Genomic DNA, 26,847 nt, shown 5'->3' on the forward strand with positions numbered 1-26,847 from the left:
CAGGCGTGTATGGAGGCCTATTTCATTCAGGGGAGGAGCCAGAAATGATGACGTAAGAAGCCCCGTGACCGCTTCGGGAAGCAGTACAGATTTGCCGGGAAATTCGACAAGTGATAAACCGCCCAAGCTCCATCAAAAATGTTGTCTTTTGAGTCTTGTGGTCAGTTGGGAATATGGAGAGAGAATAAAAACAGTTTTTTAAATGCCACTAGAATCAAAGAAGGATGACAAACTGAATAAAAACAACAAACTTGATGTCCATTTCATAAACATTAGATTACTGATTGTTGTTGGTAACGTCAACAAAACTTTGATAGCACAATGGTTGGTGCGTTGGCCTTTTATTCTACAAGACGTGAGTTCCATTCTTGGCAACGTCAGTTCCCAATTGTGTTTATCAATGGAAAACAATACACTTATTAAAGTAAAGCTTTCTGTATTAATTATTTTTAAGCAGCTACCAGAAATCCATAGCTGAATAATAGAGAGGTTTTGTGAAAAAATAATAATACAAAAGAATTGCCTAAAAGCAAAAATAAAAATGAAATACATCTCCTCTGTTCTGTACATCATTGTCCAAGTGACATTATATTGTCATCTTCCTCTTTATGCCATTTCCTCAAGGTGACAGAAAAACATGATACAACCTGCCTATCATGTGATTCTACCATGTTGGCAAAATACAAACACACAATATATTGACATATATAACACATAAAACATGGAATTAGAAGTGAACAGTACCCATCCCTACCAGCAAGTGTTGTTGTACTGGAAACTAATTTACAAACACAACTTCATCACACACAATACTCCACTATGGAATTGTTCTTATATTAAAATGAGAAACAAATCCATCTTTGTACAGCAATGGTTTGAAAAAGGCATTTGGTCACTGATGCACTTATTGACTGATAAAAATATTTTAATATTTGAAGATTTCATTAAGCACAACCTGCAAATAAAAAATATTACAAAATTTAAAAAGGCTTTCATTCAAAATATTCTAGTTACTGCATCTTTTTTTAATTCTTTACTATTTCTTCTTATTATTATTTTCTCTGGAACAAAAACATACTCATAACTTAAGTTTCCATTCTTTCTAAGGCAAAAGAGTTAATCACAGAAAAATAAAGATGGAATTGAGCACTTAAAATAATATTTTGTATGTTGTTTTGCAATTGAAGACAACACTTGTTCGTTCTGTGATTGGGAAACACAATAAAAAGTTTATTTTAAGAATGTATGCAAAGTAAATCTCTGTGGGATGATGTACAATATTGGCTTTTGTCTGACACTCCAAACATTGACTGATATTGATGTTGTTTTGGGGATGTTGAAAAAGAAAAAAAAAAATACATGAAAAATGTTTAAAACACAATACTGGATTTATTTGATGTATCCACAAATGTAAGTTTGTAAAAACAAAACCATCCTTTCACATTTATACTTCATAAAGGTCTGGGGACATACATATAAAACAATCACAACACAATCAAATACAGAGTAATAAATGAAGTGGTCCAGAAGATGTTTCAGATGTGAACCAGTACATATGTATATCATATAAAGGTGATAATCTATGGGATTATTAACAATTACAAATAAAATATGTAATACTTCAATATTTCATATGAATCTGAAATTGCATGATGATATCTATCTATATCTATATATATATATATATCTATATATATATATATATATATATATATATATATATATATATATATATATACATACATATATGTATATATATATGTGTGTGTGTGTGTGTGTGTGTGTGTGTGTGTGTGTGCGCGTGTGTGTGTGTACATACACACAAAATGTTTTTTCCATGTAAAATAAGTCTCGTACTGTTTACTCAAATTGTTCTTTCTTTTTTTTTTTATAAAATTACACATTGTTGCATATTAAGGCATGTGCTGGACTGAAAATAGCACTAATATAAAATATCTAATCTATAAATGTAGAAGCACATTAAAAATATTGTTACTCAAACAACAATGTCACCAGAGGTGGGTAGTAACGCGTTACATTTACTTGAGTAACTTTTGGGATAAATTGTACTTCTACGAGTAGTTTTTATGCAACATACTTTTACTTTTACTTGAGTATATTTATAGAGAAGAAACGCTACTTTTACTCCGTTCCATTTATCTACATTAAGCTCGCTACTCGCTACTTTTTTTTATCGATCTATTAATGTTTATTTTGGTTAATGACAGAGCTTCAAAGTAGGAACTACACATGCCTGCGTTTCACCAATCACATGCAGTCACTGGTGACGTTGGACCAATCAAACAGAGCCAGGCGGTCACATGACCCGACCTAAACAAGTTAAAAAACTTATTGGGGTGTTACTATTTAGTGGTCAATTGTACGGAATATGTACTGTACTGTGCAATTTAATAATAAAAGTTTCAATCAATCAATCAAAAGTTTAAAGGAAAAAAGACACTTTTTATTTCAACCGTACTTCCCGTCAAAAGCCTAAAGACTAATCGCACAGTTCTTGTTTTCACAATAAAAGTGCCGCTCCATCGCGCCTGCATTAACAAAATAAGAGTCTCCGAAAGCCAGCGCAAACAAGCTAGCAAGCAACGGAGATTGCCGCCAATGTATTTCTTGTAAAGTGTATAAAAACCAATATGGAAGCTGGACAAATAAGATGCCAAAAACCAACGACTTTCATGTGGTATTAGACAGAAAGGAGGACCTTTTTTCTCCTCCATTTGAAAACCGGGACGTTATCAGCACTATACTGTCTGATTCCAATCAATGCAAGTCATCAGAATCAGGTAATACACCAATTTATATTCTTGTCTTCATGAAAGATAGGAATCTATATGTTAAACATGCATGTATATTCATTAAAACACCTTTAACATGTCAACAAAAACAGCAAAATAAATAAATATAAATTATATACTGTATATATAAATGTATGTGTATATATATGTGTGTGTATAAATGATGTGTGTGTATGTATGATATGTGTGCGTATGTATATGTATATATGAGGTAGATCACCTCGACTTGATCATTTATTAAGTAATTGATTAATGTTGAAAAACTTATTGGGGTGTTACCATTTAGTGGTCAATTGTACGGAATATGTACTGTACTGTGCAATCTACTAATACAAGTTTCAATCAATCAATCAATCAATCAATCAATCAATCAATCAATCAATTAATCAATCAATCAATCAATCAAATCAATGAATGCCTACTGAAGCTATGGTGCTGTTAAGTTATTGTGGCTCAATGTGCCATTTTTTAATTTTATTTTGATGTACTATTATTTAATATATAATATTGTTTTAGTTGCTTAAGAGATATTCCTGTCTCTGAATTTGCTCATTGCTATTTTTATGTTTTTGTGCATTACTTGTTGCCGTCATCATTAAATAAACAGGTTACTCATCAGTTACTCAGTACTTGAGTAGTTTTTTCACAACATACTTTTTACTTTTACTCAAGTAAATATTTGGGTGACTACTCCTTACTTTTACTTGAGTAATAAATCTCTAAAGTAACAGTACTCTTACTTGAGTACAATTTCTGGCTCCTCTACCCACCTCTACCCGTGAACACACACCTCCGATTATCAGGTACTGTTAAACTCACTAAGACACTAGCAACACAATAGAAAGATAAGGGATTTCCCAGAATTATCCAAGTAAATGTGTTTAAAAACATCTGAATCCGTCCCAATGCAATCGCGTTTTTTTTTTTTACTTGTTATTTTTTTTCTTGTCCTTAGCTATCAATATCCTCAAACACGAATCTTTCATCCTCGCTCAAATTAATGGGGAAATTGTTGTTTTCTCTGTCCGAATAGCTGTTTTTGTTGGAGGCTCCCATTAAAATCAATGTGAAGATGTGAGGAGCCATCAACATGTGACGTCATCGTCTGCGACTTCCGGTAAAGGCAGGGCTTTTTTATCAGCACCAAAAGTTGCGAACTTTATCGTGGATGTTCTCTACTAAATCCTTTCAGCAAAAATATGGCAATATCGCGAAATGATCAAGTATGACACATCGTTTAAATAAGAAAATCTCATTTCAGTAGGCCTTTAAACATATATATATATGTAGGATTTTATATATATATATATATATATATATATATATATATATATATATATATATATATATATATATATATGTGTGTATATAAAATCCTACATATTGGCAGCCATAGTGATTCATTTATTCAGCAGAGCAATACAACCTGGATCCGACAAAAAAGTAAACACAAATGCTGTCTTCCTCGCTGATAAAACATGATAGCAACATGCATCTGCTAGCTCAGGATTGCCCCCACTTCTCAGTGTGGCGAGTTGGAGTACTACAAGAGGCACTCTAATACAGTACTTAAATCTGTATTTTGATAATGATAATGATGATGATGTATCCGTTCAAGTGAACAAATGGATCCACAAGGGACAACAACACTTTCCACAGACTACACACACATAGTAAACATCAATATTAGAAGCCTACAACAATGTATTTTAAGAAGACTTTAGGATTAAAAGTGAAGATGTGAGGTGAAATAAGTACAAATGCAACAATAAAAACAAGCAACTCCACTCACGATGGCTCTAAAGTTCAGTGATGTGTTGCTAACTTCAGCCTTTTTCTTCTTTGTTGATGTTTTGCAGTAGTTAACATCCATGATGTAACAATGCTGCTCATCTACCAGAGTCCACGTTTTGATTCATTCATACTTTTAATTGGATAATAACATTAATAAAATGCAATGGAAAAAATGTGTGGAAAAAAACAAATGAAAATAATAAAATGTCGCTACATATATAATGTTTAATACATGCACACAACTTAAAAAGTAACTACAGGACAACATATAACCTACTCAGTGACTTAGTGGTTAGAGTGTCCGTCCTGAGATGAGTAGGTCGTGAGTTCAAATCCCGGCCAAGTCATACCAAAGACTCAGCATTAAGGGTTGGAATTGGGGGTTAAATCACCAAAAAATGATTCCCAGGCGCGGCACCGCTGCTGCCCACTGCTCCCCTCAGCTCCCAGGGGGTGATCAAGGGTGATTGGTCAAATGAAGAGAATAATTTCGCCACACCTAGTGTGTGTGTGACAATCATTGGTACTTTAACTTTAGAAGCCTACTGAAATTAGATTTTCTAATTTAAACGGGAATAGCAGGTGCATTTTATGTGTCATAATTGATCATTTCGCGATATTGCCATATTTTTGCTGAAAGGATTTAGTAGAGAACATCCACGATAAAGTAGGCAACTTTTGGTCGCTAATAAAAAACCCTGCCTTTACTGGAAGTATGTGCGCGTGACGTCACGAGTTGCAGGACTCCACGCATATTCACATTGTTTTTAATGGGAGCCACCAGCAGTAACAACAATTCGGACCGAGAAAGCGACAATTTCCCCATTAATTTGAGCGAGGATGAAAGATTTGTGAATTAGGATATTGATAGTAAAGGACTAGAAGAAAAAAAAAAAAAAACGCGACGGCTCCGGGAGACGGCAGTGTGAGCGTTTCAGATGTAATTAGACACATTTACTAGGATAATTGTGGAAGATCCCTTATCTGCTTATTGTTTTAATAGTGTTTTAGTGAGATTGTAAAAACATACCTCGAGGTCGGATGGCTGTGGTGAACACACAGTGTCTCAGAGAGAAGCCGAGGAGCCAAGCTCACAGCTGCTGCAGGGCGACGAATAATCCAACGATTTCTCCGGTAAAATATATATCACAATTTCCCCATCCAAAAACATGTTCGCTTGACCGCTCTGTGTTAAAAACAAACAAAGAAACACCGGCTGTGTCTCGGTGCTAAAGACAGCTGCAATCCACCGCTTTCCACCAACAGCATTCTTCTTTATAATCTCCATTATTAAATGAACAAATTGCAAAAGATTCAGCAACACAGATGTCCAAAATACTTTGTAATTGCGCGATGAAAAGAGACGACTTTTAGCTGTGTTTGGTGCTACGCTAATATGTCCCCTCCAACAGGTGATGTCACGCGTATGCGTCATCATTCCGCGACGTTTTTAACAAGTAACTCGAGAGAAATTTAAAGGGTAACATTATCACAATTTCAGAAGGGTTAAAACCAATAAAAATCAGTTCCCAGTGGTTTATTTTATTTTTTGAAGTTTTTTTCAAAATGTTATCCATCATGGATTATCCCGAAAAAAGGCTTTAAGTGCCTGATTTTCGCTATCTGTAAATCCACCGTCCATTTTCCTGTGACGTCACATAGTGACGCCAATACAAACAAACATGGCGGATAGAACAGCAAGATATAGCGACATTAGCACGGATTCAGACGTGGATTTCAGCAGATTCAACAGATTACGAATGTATTGAAACGGATGGTTGGAGTATGGAGGCAGATAGCGAAAGCGAAATTGAAGAAGAAACTGAAGCTATTGAGCGAATAGCTATTGAAGCTATTCGGCGATCGCCTTCTAACCAACGATTGCATCTTTTGACCACTGGAGCAACTTAAATCCATCGATTGGTAAATGTTTGTTTGGCATTATATGTGGGTGGAGGGAAAGGCTGGAGGCAAATATAGCTACAAATGTACATACAGCTAGCCTAAATAGCATGTTAACATCGATTAGCTGGCAGTCATGCCGTGACCAAATATGTCTGATTAGCACATAAGTCAATAACATCAACAAAACTCACCTTTGTGATTTCGTTGACTTTATCGTTGGAAATGCATCTGCTTTGAGTGTCGGAGGATATCCACACATCTCTGTGCCATCTGTCGTAGCATAGCTGTCGTTGGTAAAATGTGCAGAACAAACAAGGGACTTTTGCATCTTTTGACCACTGGTGTACTTGAATCCGTCAATTGGTATGTGTTTGTTTGGCATTAAATGTGGGTGGAGGGAAAGGCTGGATGCAAATATAGCTACAAATGAGGCATAACGATGCAATATGTACATACAGCTAGCCTAAATAGCATGTTAGCATCGATTAGCATGCCATGCTAATCGATGCACACGCCACGTAAGTCACCTTGAATCCGTCCCTAATCGTGTTGTTACACCCTCCGACAACACACCGACGAGGCATGATGTCTCCAAGGGACGGAAAACAGTGGTAAAAACAAAAAATAACAGAGCTGATTTGACTTGTGTGTGTAATGTGTTTGAGAAAATGGTGGATTGCTTCCCGTTGTAACGTCACAGGTGAAAGGTCATTGCTCCGACAGCGAACAATTGAAAGGCGTTTAAATCGCCAATTCACCCTTTTAGAGTTCGGAAATCCGTTAAAAAAAACATATGGTCTTTTTTCTGCAACATCAAGGTATATATTGACTCTTACATATGTCTGGTGATAATGTTCTCCTTTAAAATTGCAATTTAGTAAACTAAAAAGGTCGTATTGGCATGTGTTGCAATGTTAATATTTCATCATTGATATATAAACTATCAGACTGCGTGGTCGCTAGTAGTGGCTTTCAGTAGGCCTTGAATTTAACAATAGAAGATGAGAGGCACTACATACAACATCAAATATACATTCATATTAAACATGCTGTGTTTTCAAAGTACATTTAAGACAATCACTAAGTGTTTTTAAATCCCTGCAGCTTCCATGACTGTTACACACTTGTGTTTACTGACCTGATACTTATGCCAGAACATCTTATCACACACAGTGCAACTAAATGGTTTCTCTCCAGTGTGTGTTCTCATGTGTGAGGACATGTTAGACTTTGTGGAGAAACTCTTCTGACAAACAGAGCAAGTAAAAGGTTTCTCTCCAGTGTGTGTTCTCATGTGTCTGGTCATGGCAGGCTTAACGGAGAAACTCTTCTTACAAACAGAGCAAGTAAAAGGTTTCTCTCCCGTGTGTGTTCTCATGTGTGTGGTCATGTGTTGCTTTGTGGAGAAACTTTTCTTACAAACAGAGCAAGTAAAAGGTTTCTCTCCAGTATGTATTCTCATGTGTACTGTAAAATCACTCTTCAGTCTAAATGATTCCTCACATTCAGAGCAGTCAGAGTCTTTGTTGTTAGTGTGATGTCTCGTATCACCTTTAGAGTCATTTTTACTCTCCAAAGGTTCTTGAATGTGGTCACTGTGATCAGAAGACTGTGACATGATGTGGTCCATGTCTGGCAGTGGAGCAAAGATGCTGTCTGGTTCTGACTTTATATGTTCACAATGCTCTCCATCAGCTTCTGTGATGTGTTGACTTACAAGCTCCGCCCCTCTGTTCTCCTCACTTTGACTGTGATGAAGCTGTAAGGACTGAGCTTCATCTTCATCATTAGCCTCCACCAACCTTTGAAGCTGCTTCCACAGTTCTTCCTCTTCTTCTTTAATGTGGGAGGGGGCCTGTAGCTCCTTCTGTCCCACACTGGAGCTCCACTCCTGCTGCTTGGAGGGAATCTCTTCATGACTCTCTGCTGACACCTGCTGGACGTCTGCAGAACATAAAACACAAATGAGGTGTTACTGTATTGAAGTTTGCAGTATTCAAACTATTCACATGTGAGTTAGGCCAAACAGACAGTGATGGGCAAGCGACCTGGAATATGTAGTAAGCTAAGCTACAAGTTACTCTCCATTAAATGTAGCTAAACTATCCTCAGAGAATTGTAGCAAGCTACACTACACGCTACACTGCAAAAGTAGCTTGCCACATCAAAGCTACATTTAACAGCATTTCTATCTATTGGCCCACATGTATAATATCAAAGTTAATGTAACTGAGAGTGTACAAATGGACCCAGTGAGGTTCCATTGCTGTTAACTACCTGTCATTCAGCTGGGGATACCTTACAACTACCTCAAGGGGTCCCCGCAATCCACTGTATGTATTTATTCATTTATTTTATTTCTACCATTCTTGAGACACCATCAAGGAAAAGTAGCTTCCGTATGAGCAGGTGTGAACAAGTTAGGACATACATCATGGTCCCTATACGGAAAACCATTGCGTCGAATAGAGAATGTCTCATTTGCACCCCTGGTGGTGAAATCTATCAAAATGAGGGTGGTCCCAAAAAGGAGGAATTTTTCAAATTGACTGTGTGTCAGTTTTGAATGTGTTCCCCTTCTGAGCAACGTATGAAATAACAAGTTTATGTAATACATTGAAATGTGCCCCTTTTGGCCAAAATTATTAAAAAAAATATGTTTACACACACACAGAGAAAGAGAGAGACAGAGAGAGCGAGAGAGAGAGAGAGAGAGAGAGAGAGAGAGAGAGAGATCGTAATAACATCAAATAAATAATGTATCAATCAATGATTATTTATATAGCCCTAAAACACTAGTGTCTCAAAGGGCTGCACAAACCACAGCACAAACCACAACGACATCCTCGGTAGAGCCCACATAATGTAGAATAAAAACCAGTTAAAAAACAGAATCCAAAAGAAATTTACAAAAAGCTTATTTTCTTATATTGGAATAGTATGTATATTTTATTAATGTTGTAAATATAAATCTTGATATATCTAAAAAGGGTGAACCTAAAGAGGCAGGCATTTTTCAGAGGTCTCAAGAAGGTCACACATACAATAATGTACAGTATATGTGTGTGTGTGTGTGTGGGTGTGTGTGTGTGTGTATGTGTGTGTGTGTCTGTGTGTTTTGTACAAACCCTGTTTCCATATGAGTTGGGAAATTGTGTTAGATGTAAATATAAACAGAATACAATGATTTGCAAATCCTTTTCAAGCCATATTCAGTTGAATATGCTACAAAGACAACACATTTGATGTTCAAACTCATAAACATTTTTTTTTTGCAAATCATTAAATTTAGAATTTGATGCCAGCAACACGTGACCAAGAAGTTGGGAAAGGTGGCAATAAATACTGATAAAGTTGAGGAATGCTCATCAAACACTTATTTGGAACATCCCACAGGTGTGCAGGCTAATTGGGAACAGGTGGGTGCCATGATTGGGTATAAAAACAGCTTCCCAAAAAATGCTCAGTCTTTCACAAGAAAGGATGGGGCGAGGTACACCCCTTTGTCCACAACTGCGTGAGCAAATAGTCAAACAGTTTAAGAACAACCTTTCTCAAAGTGACATTGCAGGACATTTAGGGATTTCAACATCTGTGCTCCATAATATCATCAAAAGGTTCAGAGAATCTGAATAAATCACTCCACGTAAGCGGCATGGCCGGAAACCAACATTGAATGACCGTGACTTTCGATCACGAATCTCTAAATGAAATCACCACATGGGCTCAGGAACACTTCAGAAAACCACTGTCACTAAATACAGTTGGTCGGTACATCTGTAAGTGCAACTTAAAGCTATACTATGCAAAGCGGAAGCCATTTATCAACAACATCCAGAAACGCCGCCGGCTTCTCTGGGCCCGAGATCATCTAAGATGGACTGATGCAAATAGGAAAAGTGTTCTGTGGTCTGACGAGTCCACATTTCAAATTGTTTTACGAAATATTTGACACTGTGTCATCCGGACCAAAGGGGAAGTGAACCATCCAGACTGTTATCGACGCAAAGTTCAAAAGCCAGCATCTGTGATGGTATGGGGGTGCATTTCCACTTCCTGGGAAACTGATCAAGGAGCTCTTTGTATTATTAGGTCCATCAGTGCTAAATATTATAAACTTATCACTTTCCTCGGGCACTGTTCCCCTAGCATTCAAAAAAGCGGTTATTCATCCTCTTCTTAAAAGACCTCACCTCAATCCTGACCTCATGGTAAACTACCGACCGGTGTCTCACCTTCCCTTTATTTCAAAAATCCTCGAAAAAATTGTTGCGGGGAAGTTAAATGAACACTTAGCGTCTAACAATCTATGTGAAACCTTTCAATACGGTTTCAGGGCAAATCACTCCACGGAGACAGCCCTCGCAAAAATTACTAATGATCTATTCCTAATGATGGATTCTGATAAATCATCTATGTTACTGCTCCTCGATCTTAGCGCTGCTTTCGATACCGTCGATCATAATATTTTATTAGAACGTATCAAAACACGAATTGGTATGTCAGACTTAGCCCTGTCATGGTTTAACTCTTATCTTACTGATAGGATGCAGTGCGTCTCCCATAACAATGTGACCTCGGACTACGTTAAGGTAACGTGTGGAGTTCCCCAGGGTTCGGTCCTTGGCCCTGCACTTTTCAGCATCTACATGCTGCCGCTAGGTGACATCATACGCAAATACGGTGTTAGCTTTCACTGTTCTGCTGATGACACCCAACTCTACATGCCCCTAAAGCTGACCAACACGCCGGATTGTAGTCAGCTGGAGGCGTGTCTTAATGAAATTAAACAATGGATGTCCGCTAACTTTTTGCAACTCAACGCCAAAAAAACGGAAATGCTGATTATCGGTCCTGCTAGACACCGACCTTTATTTAATGATACAACTCTAACATTTGACAACCAAACAATTAAATAAGGCGACACGGTAAATAATCTGGGTGTTATTTTCGACCCAACTCTCTCCTTTGAGGCACACATTAAAAGCGTTACTAAAACGGCCTTCTTTCATCTCCGTAATATCGCTAAAATTCGCTCCATTCTGTCCACTAAAGACGCTGAGATCATTATCCATGTGTTTGTTACGTCTCGTCTCGATTACTGTAACGTACTATTTTCGGGTCTCCCCATGTCTAGCATTAAAAGATTACAGTTGGTACAAAATGTGGCTGCTAGACTTTTGACAAGAACAAGAAAGTTTGATCACATTACGCCTGTACTGTATATACCTTTATATACATATATACATACATATATACCTATACTGTATATACCTTTAAATACATATATACATACATATATACCTATACTGTAAATACCTTTATATACATATATACATACATATATACCTATAGTGGCTCACCTGCACTGGCTTCCTGTGCACTTAAGATGTGACTTTAAGGTTTTACTACTTACGTATAAAATACTACACGGTCTAGCTCCATCCTATCTTGCCGATTGTATTGTACCATATGTCCCGGCAAGAAATCTGCGTTCAAAGGACTCCGGCTTATTAGTGATTCCCAAAGCCCAAAAAAAGTCTGCGGGCTATAGAGCGTTTTCATTTCGGGCTCCAGTACTCTGGAATGCCCTCCCGGTAACAGTTGGAGATGCCACCTCAGTAGAAGCATTTAAGTCTCACCTTAAAACTCATTTGTATACTCTAGCCTTTAAATAGACTCCCTTTTTAGACCAGTTGATCTGCCGTCTTTTCTTTTTCTCCTATGTCCCACTCTCCCTTGTGGAGGGGGTCCGGTCCGATCCGGTGGCCATGTACTGCTCGCCTGTGTATCGGCTGGGGACATCTCTGCGCTGCTGATCCGACTCCGCTTGGGATGTTTTCCTGCTGGCTCCGCTGTGAACGGGACTCTCGCTGCTGTGTTGGATCCGCTTTGGACTGGACTCTTGCGACTGTGTTGGATCCATTATGGATTGAACTTTCACAGTATCATGTTAGACCCGCTCGACATCCATTGCTTTCCTCCTCTCCAAGGTTCTCATAGTCATCATCGTCACCGACGTCCCACTGGGTGTGAGTTTTCCTTGCCCTTATGTGGGCCTACCGAGGATGTCGTAGTGGCTTGTGCAGCCCTTTGAGACACTAGTGATTTAGGGCTATATAAGTAAACATTGATTGATTGATTGATTGTAGAAAATGGATGGATGGATGCCCAAGGCATGGTTAACTTACTCATCTGTGAAGGCACCATTAATGCTGAAAGGTACATACAGGTTTTGGAACAACATATGCTGCCATCCAAGCGCCGTCTTTTTAATGGATGCCCCTGCTTATTTCAGCAAGACAATGCCAAGCCACATTCAGCACGTGTTACTTACGTATAAAATACTACACGGTCTAGCTCCATCCTATCTTGCCGATTGTATTGTACCATATGTCCCGGCAAGAAATCTGCGTTCAAAGGACTCCGGCTTATTAGTGATTCCCAAAGGGCTTGTGCAGCCCTTTGAGACACTAGTGATTTAGGGCTATATAAGTAAACATTGATTGATTGATTGATTGTAGAAAATGGATGGATGGATGCCCAAGGCATGGTTAACTTACTCATCTGTGAAGGCACCATTAATGCTGAAAGGTACATACAGGTTTTGGAACAACATATGCTGCCATCCAAGCGCCGTCTTTTTAATGGATGCCCCTGCTTATTTCAGCAAGACAATGCCAAGCCACATTCAGCACGTGTTACTTACGTATAAAATACTACACGGTCTAGCTCCATCCTATCTTGCCGATTGTATTGTACCATATGTCCCGGCAAGAAATCTGCGTTCAAAGGACTCCGGCTTATTAGTGATTCCCAAAGCCCAAAAAAAGTCTGCGGGCTATAGAGCGTTTTCATTTCGGGCTCCAGTACTCTGGAATGCCCTCCCGGTAACAGTTGGAGATGCCACCTCAGTAGAAGCATTTAAGTCTCACCTTAAAACTCATTTGTATACTCTAGCCTTTAAATAGACTCCCTTTTTAGACCAGTTGATCTGCCGTCTTTTCTTTTTCTCCTATGTCCCACTCTCCCTTGTGGAGGGGGTCCGGTCCGATCCGGTGGCCATGTACTGCTCGCCTGTGTATCGGCTGGGGACATCTCTGCGCTGCTGATCCGACTCCGCTTGGGATGTTTTCCTGCTGGCTCCGCTGTGAACGGGACTCTCGCTGCTGTGTTGGATCCGCTTTGGACTGGACTCTTGCGACTGTGTTGGATCCATTATGGATTGAACTTTCACAGTATCATGTTAGACCCGCTCGACATCCATTGCTTTCCTCCTCTCCAAGGTTCTCATAGTCATCATCGTCACCGACGTCCCACTGGGTGTGAGTTTTCCTTGCCCTTATGTGGGCCTACCGAGGATGTCGTAGTGGCTTGTGCAGCCCTTTGAGACACTAGTGATTTAGGGCTATATAAGTAAACATTGATTGATTGATTGATTGTAGAAAATGGATGGATGGATGCCCAAGGCATGGTTAACTTACTCATCTGTGAAGGCACCATTAATGCTGAAAGGTACATACAGGTTTTGGAACAACATATGCTGCCATCCAAGCGCCGTCTTTTTAATGGATGCCCCTGCTTATTTCAGCAAGACAATGCCAAGCCACATTCAGCACGTGTTACAACAGCGTGTTTTCGTAGTAAAAGAGTGCGGGTATTTTCCTGGCCCGTCTGCAGTCCAGACCTATCTCCCATGGAAAATGTGTGGCGCATAAAATAGGACAGCGAGACCCCGGACTGTTGAACAACTGAAGGTCTACATGAAACAAGAATAAAAAATAATTCCACTTTCAAAGCTTCAACAATTAGTTTCCTCAGTTCCCAAACGTTTATTGAGTGTTGTTAAAAGAAAATGTGATGTAACACAGTGGTGAACATGCCATCCTTTCCCAACTACTTTGGCACGTGTTGCAGCATTGAAATTATAAGTTAATTATTATTTGCAAAAAAAATAAAGTTTATGAGTTTGAACATCAAATATTTTGTCTTTGTAGTGCATTCAATTGAAAATGGGTCCAACTCAAATGGAAACAGGGTTTGTATTTGTGCCCATCTTGAGATATCAACAAGGAAAAGTAGTTTCCATATGAGGACTGGTGAACAAATTAGGACATAAATCATACTCCCAATAGAGAAAACCATTGCATCTAATAAAGAGGCAAATACAAGAGTCTGTGAACATTTCTCCAAAGTCAGGATTTTTTGTTGATTTAATGTGCATAAAAATTGTACATTGACATGTGCAAAGACAGGAATATATGATAAAACAAGACGGCAGATAAAGAAGGACTAAAGAAGGACATCCCTATTCATCCCCCTCTGGTCAACATATGAAATAACAAGTCAGTCTAAATATCTGAAGTGCTCCCCCTCTGGCCAACGTATGTAATAACAAGTGTAAGTAAGGAATTGAAATGTGCCTCCTTTGGCCAAAATGTACAAAATAAATATGTATAAAGAGAAATACTTCAAAAACGTCAAGTAAATAATGAAGATTAAAAGCCAATTACAAACAAAACATTTAAATATATATATATATATATATATATTCAAATTAACTAAAAGCTTACATTTCTTTCACATTTTAAGAGTATGTTAATATTAATGTTGTAAATATAAACTGTTATATATCTACAAAAAGTGGTCTTAAAGAGGTAGGCCCTGTTACTTCTAATAGAGAGCCAAACACTAAATAGAGTCTGTGAACATTGCTCCAAAGTCAATATTTTTTATTGATTGAACGTGCATACAAAAGTGAACGTTGACAGGTGCAAAGGCAGCAATATATGATAAAACAAGACGGCAGCTAAGGAAGGACTTCCCTATTCATCCCCAAAAAACACACCAGGTGAGCAGCTGATTTGACCACTTCCAGTGCTGACGTAAGACAACCCGCGTCCCACGTGCTGTTTTTTTTAATAAAATAAGTTTGTTTCCATCAAATAATCAACCATTTTGTGTGATCAGTTTAACAGTAAATAATATGCATAATTAATAATCATTCACATTTACACACACAGAAAAAAGAAAAAGAATGACGGAAAAAGGAATAGGCTGAAGCCAAAGCTTATATGAGTCTTGGCACTAAGAGGGATTACCCCCAATACTTTTTACACGGAAACAAAAATAATGACAACATAAAGGAGGTAGTTAAAAGCCTTTGTAAATATTGGACCAAAATTGGAAGAAAGGATTCCAGACCCAGTTTTAACTGAGGACTATATTAATAAATCCCAACTCCATGTTCCTCAGTAATGTGACACATGAGGAAATAGTTATAGTCGTGAAGAAATGCAAATCTAAGACTTCAACTGATAGTAATGGAATTGATATATAAAAGATAAAAAAGGTAATTGAAGAGATCTCAGGACCCTTAATGTATATCAGTAACCTATCATCTCAAACAGGTACATTCCCAAACAAAATGAAAATAGCTATAGTTTTACCAATTTATAAAGATGGAGACAAACACCAATTTACAAATTGTAGACCCGTTTCTTAACTTCCACATTATTCTACAATCATTGAAAAACTGTTCAATAACAGATTAGAGAGTTCATAAATAAACATAGAATACTCGATGAGAGCTAATACTTCAACTTTGATGGCTTTAATTGAAATGACAGAAAAAATGACCAATGCAATAGATAATATAAAATGTGCAGCAGCAGTGTTTATGGATCTAACTAAAGCATTTCACACAATGAATCACAATATTTTAATCAAAAAACTTAGAATGATATGGCATGAGATGGGTGGTCCTTAACTGGATTAGAAGTAATTTAACCAACAGGAAACAATACGTAAAGCTAGGTGAACACACTTCTACAACACTAAATATATCCTGTGGTGTACTTCAGGGATCAATACTCGGACCAAAATTGTTCAATCTTTATATAAATGACATTTGTAAAGTTACAAAACATTTCAAGTTAGTATTATTTGTGGATGATACAACAGTGTTTTGTTCAGGAGAGAACACAGAAGATAATTGTCAGAAAAATTGTGTAATTTATCAAATAATTTACACAATTATTTGGAGCCTTTTAAGAAGAATGCTTGTAAAAGTTCACTGGACTTCCAGACGGTCAGATGGCAGAGTCTGCCCAACTTCCACAGGAACTCTTTTAAGTATTTTTACAAACTCTTTCTTTGATCTATTTTATGGGCCCTCTTTGAACAATTTTATGGGACTTTCTTTGAAGTGTTCGGAACCGAAGGCAAAGCTGATCACGACGCTCTTCCATGAGGAAGCAGCTGTGGGAAGAAGGGGGGTGAAAATCAAATAAAGAACGAGGAGAACGGTCTGGGGACAGAGTATGGTGCAGGAATGGTAAAGACAGGACCAGGCTGTGTCTCTTCTCAAGCTTGAGTCCAAATTTAACTCTGTCTCTGTTTGATTACTTGTTTTTTGTCTCATTTAATAGATGTCAACAGTGTTTGAACCGGACATCTTCTTGGTCCTTCGAGGCGGATTCCAACACGTCTGACGATTCCAGCAAGAGTGAGTGAAACCAGAGACCATGGCATCCAAATCCTGATTGAGGAACTGCGTTTCTTCATTTTGGCTGGAATTGGACGACTGACGGAATACCGAGGACAAAAGGAAGGAACGCAGAGTTCAGTGAGTATGTTTTAAATTACAAAGAAAGAGCGGGTAACTAAGGGTTACGACGTATGGAAAGACCGTGTAACTAAGGGTTTCGACGCATATACAAACCCTGTAAATCCTAGGCTCTAACAGGTAAAAAGGCTAATGCTACGGGTGACGGAGCTCGCAATGGGAAATATATATATATATATATATATATATATATATATATATATATATATATATATGTCTTGATTGGATTATCCAGAGAATAGTGCTCGATACCGTGGTAGAGCGCAATATGTAGGTGTGGGAAAAAAATCACAAGACTACTTCATCTCTACAGAACTGTTTCATGAGGGGTTCCCTCAATCATCAGGAGATTTTAATGGAAGCATTCACATACAATGGTTTATATAGGGCACAGAGTGGGTGGGTACAGGCAGGCGTAGGGTGTGGTGATTGGCTCATGTGTTACCTAGGAGGTGTTTCCGTCTGTGGCGGCATGTTGAAATGATTTCACTGCGCTTGTTGAGGGATGATAGATCTGGATGATATATAATAAACAGTTTCTCTTTTAAGCATAGGTTGCATCTTTTATTACCACTGTTGTAAGGTGTGCTGGATGCAAGAATTTGCCATGTTATTGAATATTCAACATTATTGTCTTTGAGATTCCACATGTGTTTGCTGAGTTCTGTAGAATTCCGCAAAGTCTGGTTTCTAAACGAGGCGTTGTGATTATTCCATCTTGTTTTGAATGCTCCTTCGGTTAATCCTACGTACGTGTCGGATGTGTTAATGTCCTTGCGTATTACCTTTGCTTGGTAAACGACTGATGTCTGTAAGCACCCTCCGTTGAGAGGGCAATCAGGTTTCTTGCGACAGTTACATTCCTTATTGGTTTCAGAGTCGTTTAGTCTGGGGGTAGGCAGTCCTTTTGCAATTGCTTTGTTGTGGTTTGAAATGATTTGTTGTATGTAATTCATACAGCTGTAGCTCAATTTAATGTTGTTCTTGTTGAATATTTTTTTCTTAGGGTGTTGCCTTTGGGGAACTGTTTGTCGATCAGAGTGAGGAACTTGCGGCCGATGTTGGTTGAGACGTTTTTACTGAATGGCGGATTGTACCAGATGATGTTGTTTCGTTTTCTGCTCTTTTTTGGTTGGTTTCCTGGAGTGGGTTCATAGGTGAGGGTGTAGAGATGAAGTAGTCTTGTGATTTTTCCCACACCTACATATTGCGCTCTACCACGGTATCGAGCACTATTCTCTGGATAATCCAATCAAGACATATTCCGCTCCAAATTGACATTTGTTGAGCACTGTACGACGATCCGAAATGGAAAAGTTCAGCATCGACTACTCCACGAAGAACATTCCCATACCCGCGCAGAAGGACAACAAGCAAAGACTCATAGAAAAGACGGAACACTTCCTAAGAAGGATGCGGTGGAAAGCACACTTTTTCCTCCACCCTGAAACAAAAGGAACGCAAAAGGAAACTTACGGATTCAAATCTACCAAGAACCCACCCACAGTCAAGGAATTAAAGGACTTTGAGAACGACATGCTCAAAATGATACAATCAGTCAAATTTAAGCCAGCCCGCAACCCATTCCTCACCAAGCTGAAAAACGACACGGAGCACATCAAGAAAGTAAGCAACCTCATCATAGCCGCCGATAAAACCACAAACTTCTACAGAATGGACATACCAGAACATAACTCTTTAATGGACAAAAACATCACCAAATAATACAAAAAAGCGCAACCCAACACTTTACAGAACATCCACCTGGAAAACAAGCGGATCGCAACCGAACTGGACATTGGGGACAGGGTGGACGCCACAGCCAACAAAGAAGCCTTCATCACATTGAAGGACCACAAACCCAACTTCGCAAATAACCCAACATGCCGACTAATAAACCCAACTAAATCCGAAATAGGAAAAATCAGCAAAATAATCCTTGACAGAATCAACACAAAAATCAAGGACAAAACACCACTCAACCAATGGAGAAATACAGCAGCAGTAATCAAATGGTTTAACAACATCCAAGACAAAAAACAACACAACTTTATCTCCTTCGACATCGAAGAATTTTACCCTTCCATCCCGCAAGACCTACTGACCCGAGCACTAAACTTCGCCTCGGACTACGACTCAATCACAGGCAACGAAAGAAACATCATCATCCACGCAAAGAACTCCATACTCATCCACAACAGTACACCATGGCAAAAAAAGAACAATTCAACATTTGACGTTACTATGGGGAGTTTTGACGGAGCAGAAACGTGCGAACTCGTTGGGAGTTTCCTCCTCTCCCAGCTTGCTAGCCTCAACCTGAACCTTGGTATTTACCGTGATGACGGACTGGCAGTGTGCCGTGCCTCGCCAAGGAGCAGCGAGAACACCAAGAAACGCATATGCCAAATCTTCAAAGAAAACGGCCTACGGATCACGATTGAAGCCAACAAGCAAACCGTCAACTTCCTCGACGTCACTTTCAACCTGAGAAATAACAGCTACCAACCATTCACGAAACCCAACACAACACTCCAATACGTGTACCATGACAGCAACCACCCACCCACCACCACGAAAAGAATACCTACCGGAATTAATAAAAGGCTATCGATGCTGTCATCTAGCAAAGCTGAATTCGACCAAGCAACCCCCCCGTACCAGAAAGCACTTGATGAAAGCGGATACAACTTCACCCTCACCTATGAACCAACTCCAGGAAACCAACCAAAAAAGAGCAGAAAACAAAACAACATCATCTGGTACAATCCGCCATTCAGTAAAAACGTCTCAACCAACATCGGCCGCAAGTTCCTCACTCTGATCGACAAACACTTCCCCAAAGGCAACACCCTAAGAAAAATATTCAACAAGAACAACATTAAATTGAGCTACAGCTGTATGAATAACATACAACAAATCATTTCAAACCACAACAAAGCAATTGCAAAAGGACTGCCTACCCCCAGACTAAACGACTCTGAAACCAATAAGGAATGTAACTGACGCAAGAAACCTGATTGCCCTCTCAACGGAGGGCGCTTACAGACATCAGTCGTTTACCAAGCAAAGGTAATACGCAAGGACATTAACACATCCGACACGTACGTAGGATTAACCGAAGGAGCGTTCAAAACAAGATGGAATAATCACAACGCCTCGTTTAGAAACCAGACTTTGCGGAATTCTACAGAACTCAGCAAACACATGTGGAACCTCAAAGACAATAATGTTGAATATTCAATAACATGGCAAATTCTTGCATCCAGCACACCTTACAACAGTGGTAATAAAAGATGCAACCTATGCTTAAAAGAGAAACTGTTTATTATATATCATCCAGATCTATCATCCCTCAACAAGCGCAGTGAAATCATTTCAACATGCCGCCACAGACGGAAACACCTCCTAGGTAACACATGAGCCAATCACCACACCCTACGCCTGCTTGTACCCACCCACTCTGTGCTCTATATAAACCATTGTATGTGAATGCTTCCATTAAAATCTCCTGATGATTGAGGGAACCCCTCATGAAACAGTTCTGTAGAGATGAAGTAGTCTTGTGATTTTTCCCACACCTACATATACATATACATATACATATATATATATATATATATATATATATATATATATATATATATATATATATATATATATATATGTATATATATATATACATATATACATATATATACATATACATATATATATACATATATACATATATATACATATATACATATATATACATATATACATATATATACATATATATACATATATACATATATATACATATATATACATATATACATATATATACATATATATATACATATATACATATATATACATATATATATATATACGTATATATATATATATATATATATATATATATATATATATATATATATATATATAATAAAAAAATATATATAATAATAATAAAAATTCCGGGAATTCAACATTGGAAATAAGCTAAAAATTAAAAATCTAAAAACTGAAGAGGCCAATATACTGAAGGTAAACGGGACCGCGAAAACTGAAACGTCCTTAGCCATAAACAAACATACTGGAGGGCGGCAGAGCCCACAATGAATTGAAAAATCTGTAAGCCATATCCTGAGGGGCGACGGAGTCCAAAACCCAGACCTGAAATGCTCTTTTCAGAAAACTGACATTTATTCCGTGAAAAACAATAATCTGGAGAGCATCGGAGTCCACAATGAAAAATTGAAATTTCCGCCGATCAATATACTGAAAAGTGTGAATGTGAGAGTGAGTGGAAGTAATTGCCATTAGGCTATCACTCCATATTAAAGTTGTGATGATTTAATATTCAAGACACCTCCACGATTATATAAATTAAATCATTATTTTACAACAAAGACAAAAGTAGTCCTTATAAATTCGGCTCTCAAGGGGACGACGGATTACTCCAAATTTACAAAATGGGAAAAGAGACAAGTAAACCAAAGGATAGTCCAAAAGATGAACTAAAATGTAAAGATTGGAAGTTAATCGAAAAACAGGATCCTGATGGAATCAAATGTTTAAATAAATGGATAAATTATTAAAAATTTGATGTGACAATAAAAAACAACCAAATTAGTAGAACTTAAGAGGCGCCATAAAAGCAAAAACAAAAGGCAATCTTAAAAAGATGAAAGGGCCAGAGAGAAGGGAGAGAGAGAGAGACAGTAAGGGGGGTGAGAAGGTGTTATATTGCAGGAAGGTGAGATAGGACACTTCAACAGGCAGAAGAGAGAGACAGAGGAAAAAGTAGATATAAGATGGTTAAAAAAGGCACATTAGAAGATAATGAGTGTACAAAGCCTCATGTCTGAGAGTTCAGAGTGTACCAAATATACAGGAAACGTCCTGACCTCAATTTGGCTCAGTGTGCCAAACACTGCACCTACAGGAAACAGATGTTTGAACAATAACGAACATAACAGGAAACCAAGCAAACACTGCACATACAGGAAACAGATGCTTGAGCAACAACCAACATAGCAGGAAACCAAACTCTCAGACAGATCGCTTTGGGTTTTCCTGGTACTACTGTTGAAGTGTACTATACGATCTCCGCTCTCTGCAGACTGCGTTCAATAAAATACTTCTACTTGACTCAACTCCTGCCTCCTCGAATTGTTTTCCTGCTCCCGGCCCGGGTGAGACGGCACTGAAAGTGCGTCTCAACAAAGAATATATAAACCATGCACTCCATGCGGAAAAAGTAGTAAAAAAGAAAATAAAAGACAGCAACAACAACAGCAGTTACACCCCTACTGCGTGTTGGCGTTTGTGCAGAGAAGGACATTTTGCAAGAAACTGTCCTGAGAAAAAATTAAAAAAAATATATAAAAATTAACAAAGTAACTCAGCATGACTGTTAAAAGATGACACCAATTAGTCATGTTGTCAGCGTATGCCATGTAAGATCGCTGCAAACTTGTTTGTTTGTTTGTTAGTTTGTGTTTAAGTGTGTATCTTTCTAGGTACAAATAGTGTAAAAACCCCGAGGTTCAAATAAAAATAAAAATAGTTTAAAATAAAATTAAAATAGGAGAACATTTCATAGTGCTAGAGTGAGATAAAACTAAAAATAGATGAAGAAATGAGAAGAAATCATAAGAATTAATTCAAAATGGAATAAACTAATGCGTACGACAGAGATAATGTGGGGGTATTGAAATAAGATATGAATAAATTGTAGACTGAAGAGATACATGTATGTTTGTGTATAGAAATAGCGCTGTTATATATGCAAATATATATATATGTATATTTTTAAAATAATGGAACAAATACAAACCTAGATTAATAACTATAATACGTGTTCATATGTATAGCATGATAAAGTGGGATATGCGTTTATTCGCTGAGGAAAGAAGAAAAAAAAAGAGAAACACTTTTCAAGTGGTGCTGACCCTTGCCCTTAGGAGTGCAAGCACACACTCAAACACAACTTTCTGTGTGTGTGTGTGTGTGTGTGTGTGTGTGTGTGTGTGTGTGTGTGTGTGTGTGTGCGTGCGTGGTGCACTGGGGAGGTGTGAAAAAGAATGTAACACATGTAAGTTTAAAGTAGATTTAACTTTGAAGTGTAGTATAACATTCTTAGGTTAAATTATGTTTTAGACATTTGCAGTAAACCATACATCTAGGTGTTGAGTTAAGATAAAAAATGAACATAAAATACAATAAATAAGGAGACATGACAATCAAAACAACTATCAGTTAGCAATAGACAACTATTTGCTTAGAATATTGTTGAATAATAATTGCAAATAAGAATAAGAAATAAGAAATATAAACAATGGGAAGAATGTAGATTCTGAGGGCAAAAGTATAGATTAAGTGGCATATAGACGGTTAAGTGAGTTTAAAATGTTACTTAAAAAAATTACATGAAGTAATATGTATAAAATCTGAATTAGGAGAAAAATAACATTGGCGTTATTAAATCATCTACATAGTGAAGGATACAAAGTAAGGAAAATAAAAGTCCAATTATGCAAAACAGAAGTAAAGTATGTCGGACATTGTCTAAACAAAGATGGACGCACTATTGTGGAAAGTAGAAAAACATCAAACAAAGAAGCAAATTAAGTAATTTTTAGGATCAACTAATTAGATACCAAATTATGCTGAAATAGTAGCTCCATTAAAAAAATTAATGTAAAAAAATGTAAAAAAAAATCTGTACAGTGGAATTCAGAAGCTGAAGCAGCATTCTGTGAAATAAAAATATAATAGGATGTATGGTTGTTACAGCAACAAAAATTGTGAAAGCTATCAAATGACCATCAAATTACTCAATGCAAGATGCAGAATTAGTAACACTAATAGAAGCATGTAAAGTAATGAAAGATCTAAAGGTCACAATATACACAGATAGCCAATACACATTTTCAACAGTGCACACATTTGCATAACACTGGAAGAATATAGGAACGTCAACAGGAAAACCTGTAAAACATGGAGAATTATTGGAAAAAAATGAGTAAAAGCAGTACAGCTACCAGCTAAAATAGCAATATGCAAATGTGCAGCACACACCAAAGGAGCAGACGCAGTGTCACTGGGAGGTGTGTTTGCTGACAGCAGCAAAACAAGGAACAGGAAAAAGAAATACACATTTACAATTACAAATTAGTGACATGAATAATGATATACTAAAATATATGCAACAACAAAGTACTCCAAAAGAAAAAGATAAATGAATAAAAAAAAAAAGAGTCACGTTGTACAAAGAATACATCTATGTATGTCCAGACAATACACTAATCGTACCAAACAATCAGTAGAAGTGGGTAGCAGTTGTGAGCCATAGGTGAACTTATGGCTCAACAGGAGGGACATGACTAGAAGTACCATACTTCCTATAGTTTAATTCATACAAAAAATAAAAAAAATGTATACAACATCTATGCATGGATTTTATTGAACTAAATGAAAGTGAAGGAAAACATTATTGTCTGGTCATAGTAGATGCATTTTCAAAGTGGGTAGAAATATTTCCTAAAGGAAAAGCAGATGTGCTAACAGTAGCAAAAGCATTATGCAAGAGTTAGTAAAAATGTACAGTATATGAACCTTACAAGTACAACAGGACTAAGACCCTTTGAAATAATATTTGGAAGACCTTGTCAGCTACCAAAATTTTGAAAAATCAATGAAAAGGAAACATTGGCATTCTCCAAGGGGGGAGAGAGGTTGTAAACAACTAAGACAGCAGTAAAGATAGTGGAAAGACCAAGCTGACTACACTTAGCACATTGTAAAAAGGTCATGTAGTGGGAAAAAAAGTATTTGGGATTGTATTTGTCTTATTAAAGGGACATGTTAACTAGCACACTACAAATTACACTGTCACAGTTGTGTCAAAGTTTGATAATAATTGGTTCCTGTTTTGGCAATTAATTTGTTCCTTATGGCAGAGCAAGTAGGAAAAGCTACACAAATTGATTGTGTTGTATGTAAAAGCCCAGACAATTAGTCAAGATGAGTCAAAAAAGGTTTGATTGAAGTAATGAGCAAAACAAAATTTACCTGTAGCTAAAGAGACAAAACAGAAACTAATATTTGATAAATATGTAAAATAATAAAATAAAATTAAAAAAAAGCTAATTATACCTGCATTGACATGTACAACAGTTAGGAAACTTATCATAAGATAACTGCTTACACATAGTACATGTATGAATATTTGTACAAGGATTGTTAACATATCTGAACAGTTTTGATACCTGGACATTGGAAAATAACTAGACATGATGTAAACTGGCAAAGTGTTTTAGATCTAACTTGATCGATCCAATGGGTGTCCAAAGAAGTGTATCTGACGACTATAAATTGGTAAATTAAGTTGTAGGTGGATTTGAATCCTCCGTCTACTGGTGGTGTACGATTAACAAGAATGTTGATAGAATAAACTACGTCCACTAGAACGTAGAGGGATTAGAAAATTACACAGGCCGACTTGAAGCCGTCGCTGATCAACTCGTCGCCACCTTCCTTATGGCTTTTCAAAACCGTATAACACTAGACATGTTGTTAGTGGAAAAAGGGGGCGTGTGCACAATATTTGGTGAACAGTTTTGCACGTTCATACCAAACTACACTGATGCAGAAAGTAGCCTGACCAAAGCACTGGAAGGCCTGCACACCCTTAACGGTAAGATTAAAAAGTACTCTGGCATAGATACATCTATGTGGGAGGGGTGGTTGGACGTGTTTGGCAAATACAAGTCTTTGATATTTAGTATCTATGGCCGTGTTCAACAAGACTGACGTTGTGTGGATGTTGTTATATTTCCTGTCTTGTGTTCTCTGCTTAACCGTCTTGATTACCACAGCGATTAGCCCAGCAGACAATAAAGCTGTTCAGATGCACTTTCTGGCGGACGACAGAGAAGATGAATCTGACGACGAGAATACCTACCTGGATGGTGTTCCTGATTTATTTCCAGAAATGTCATAATAAATAAAAAAATACCGGACAATTCTGCAAACTTCATGGCTGGCTCACATCGTGGTCACTCCGTGGTCACTTACGACCGCCAGACACTTCTGGATGTGGACAGATCGGGCCATTTTGGACTGATAGACGCGTGCTTGCTAAACCTGCTAGCTAGCATGGGAATACTTCGGCGGCTACATCCAGCGGCCTGTGAAGCAGGGGAGTATAGTAGCAGCGGAGGCCGTCAACGGAGCAGACGCCAGCGGTGTGATCGGAAACGCGGATGCCGAGCGGGGCTAAAAACAAAGCAGAAGGCTAATCCCCACAGAACACCACTTCCCTCCATCCTGAAGCAGGATTTAAATGGAAGATGCGAGACTACTGGTCTGGGTAAGGAGTCAGTTGAATTAGAACAAGTTTTTTCTGCTTTGAGTGTTTCAGAGTTGGACATGTGTTTTACTGAGGTGGCTAACTATGATGCGTGCAGTTCATCAAAGCAACAAACAAACAATCGGAAAATTCCCGTCGTATCAATTCCTAGATATGGTCGTAATTATACTAAATGCACTGGGCATAATAAACACAACATTATTAATATTGCTACTACGGATAATTTGATCAAAAATTCCCTAAAACAGCCCACTACCTATAATATAGGTTTTTTAAATATAAGATCATTGTCTCCTAAAACGTTGTTAGTTAATGATATCATCAGAGACAACAATCTTAACGTC

General features: G+C 37.8%; 1 protein-coding gene across 1 annotated transcript in view; it reads right to left on the reverse strand.

Moving 5' to 3' along the window:
* Positions 1–5,527: 5,527 nt before the first annotated feature.
* LOC133547385 (zinc finger protein 568-like) overlaps positions 5,528–26,847 on the reverse strand; it is a 30,401-nt gene continuing 9,081 nt past the window's right edge. Inside the window, exon 3 of the mRNA XM_061893062.1 lies at positions 5,528–8,456. Coding sequence (XP_061749046.1) covers positions 7,603–8,456 — 854 coding nt within the window. The 3' untranslated portion in view covers positions 5,528–7,602. The remainder of the gene's footprint in view (positions 8,457–26,847) is intronic.

The sequence above is a fragment of the Nerophis ophidion genome, unplaced genomic scaffold (assembly GCF_033978795.1).
Source record: "Nerophis ophidion isolate RoL-2023_Sa unplaced genomic scaffold, RoL_Noph_v1.0 HiC_scaffold_93, whole genome shotgun sequence".
In the NCBI taxonomy this organism is placed as follows: Eukaryota; Metazoa; Chordata; class Actinopteri; order Syngnathiformes; family Syngnathidae; genus Nerophis; species Nerophis ophidion.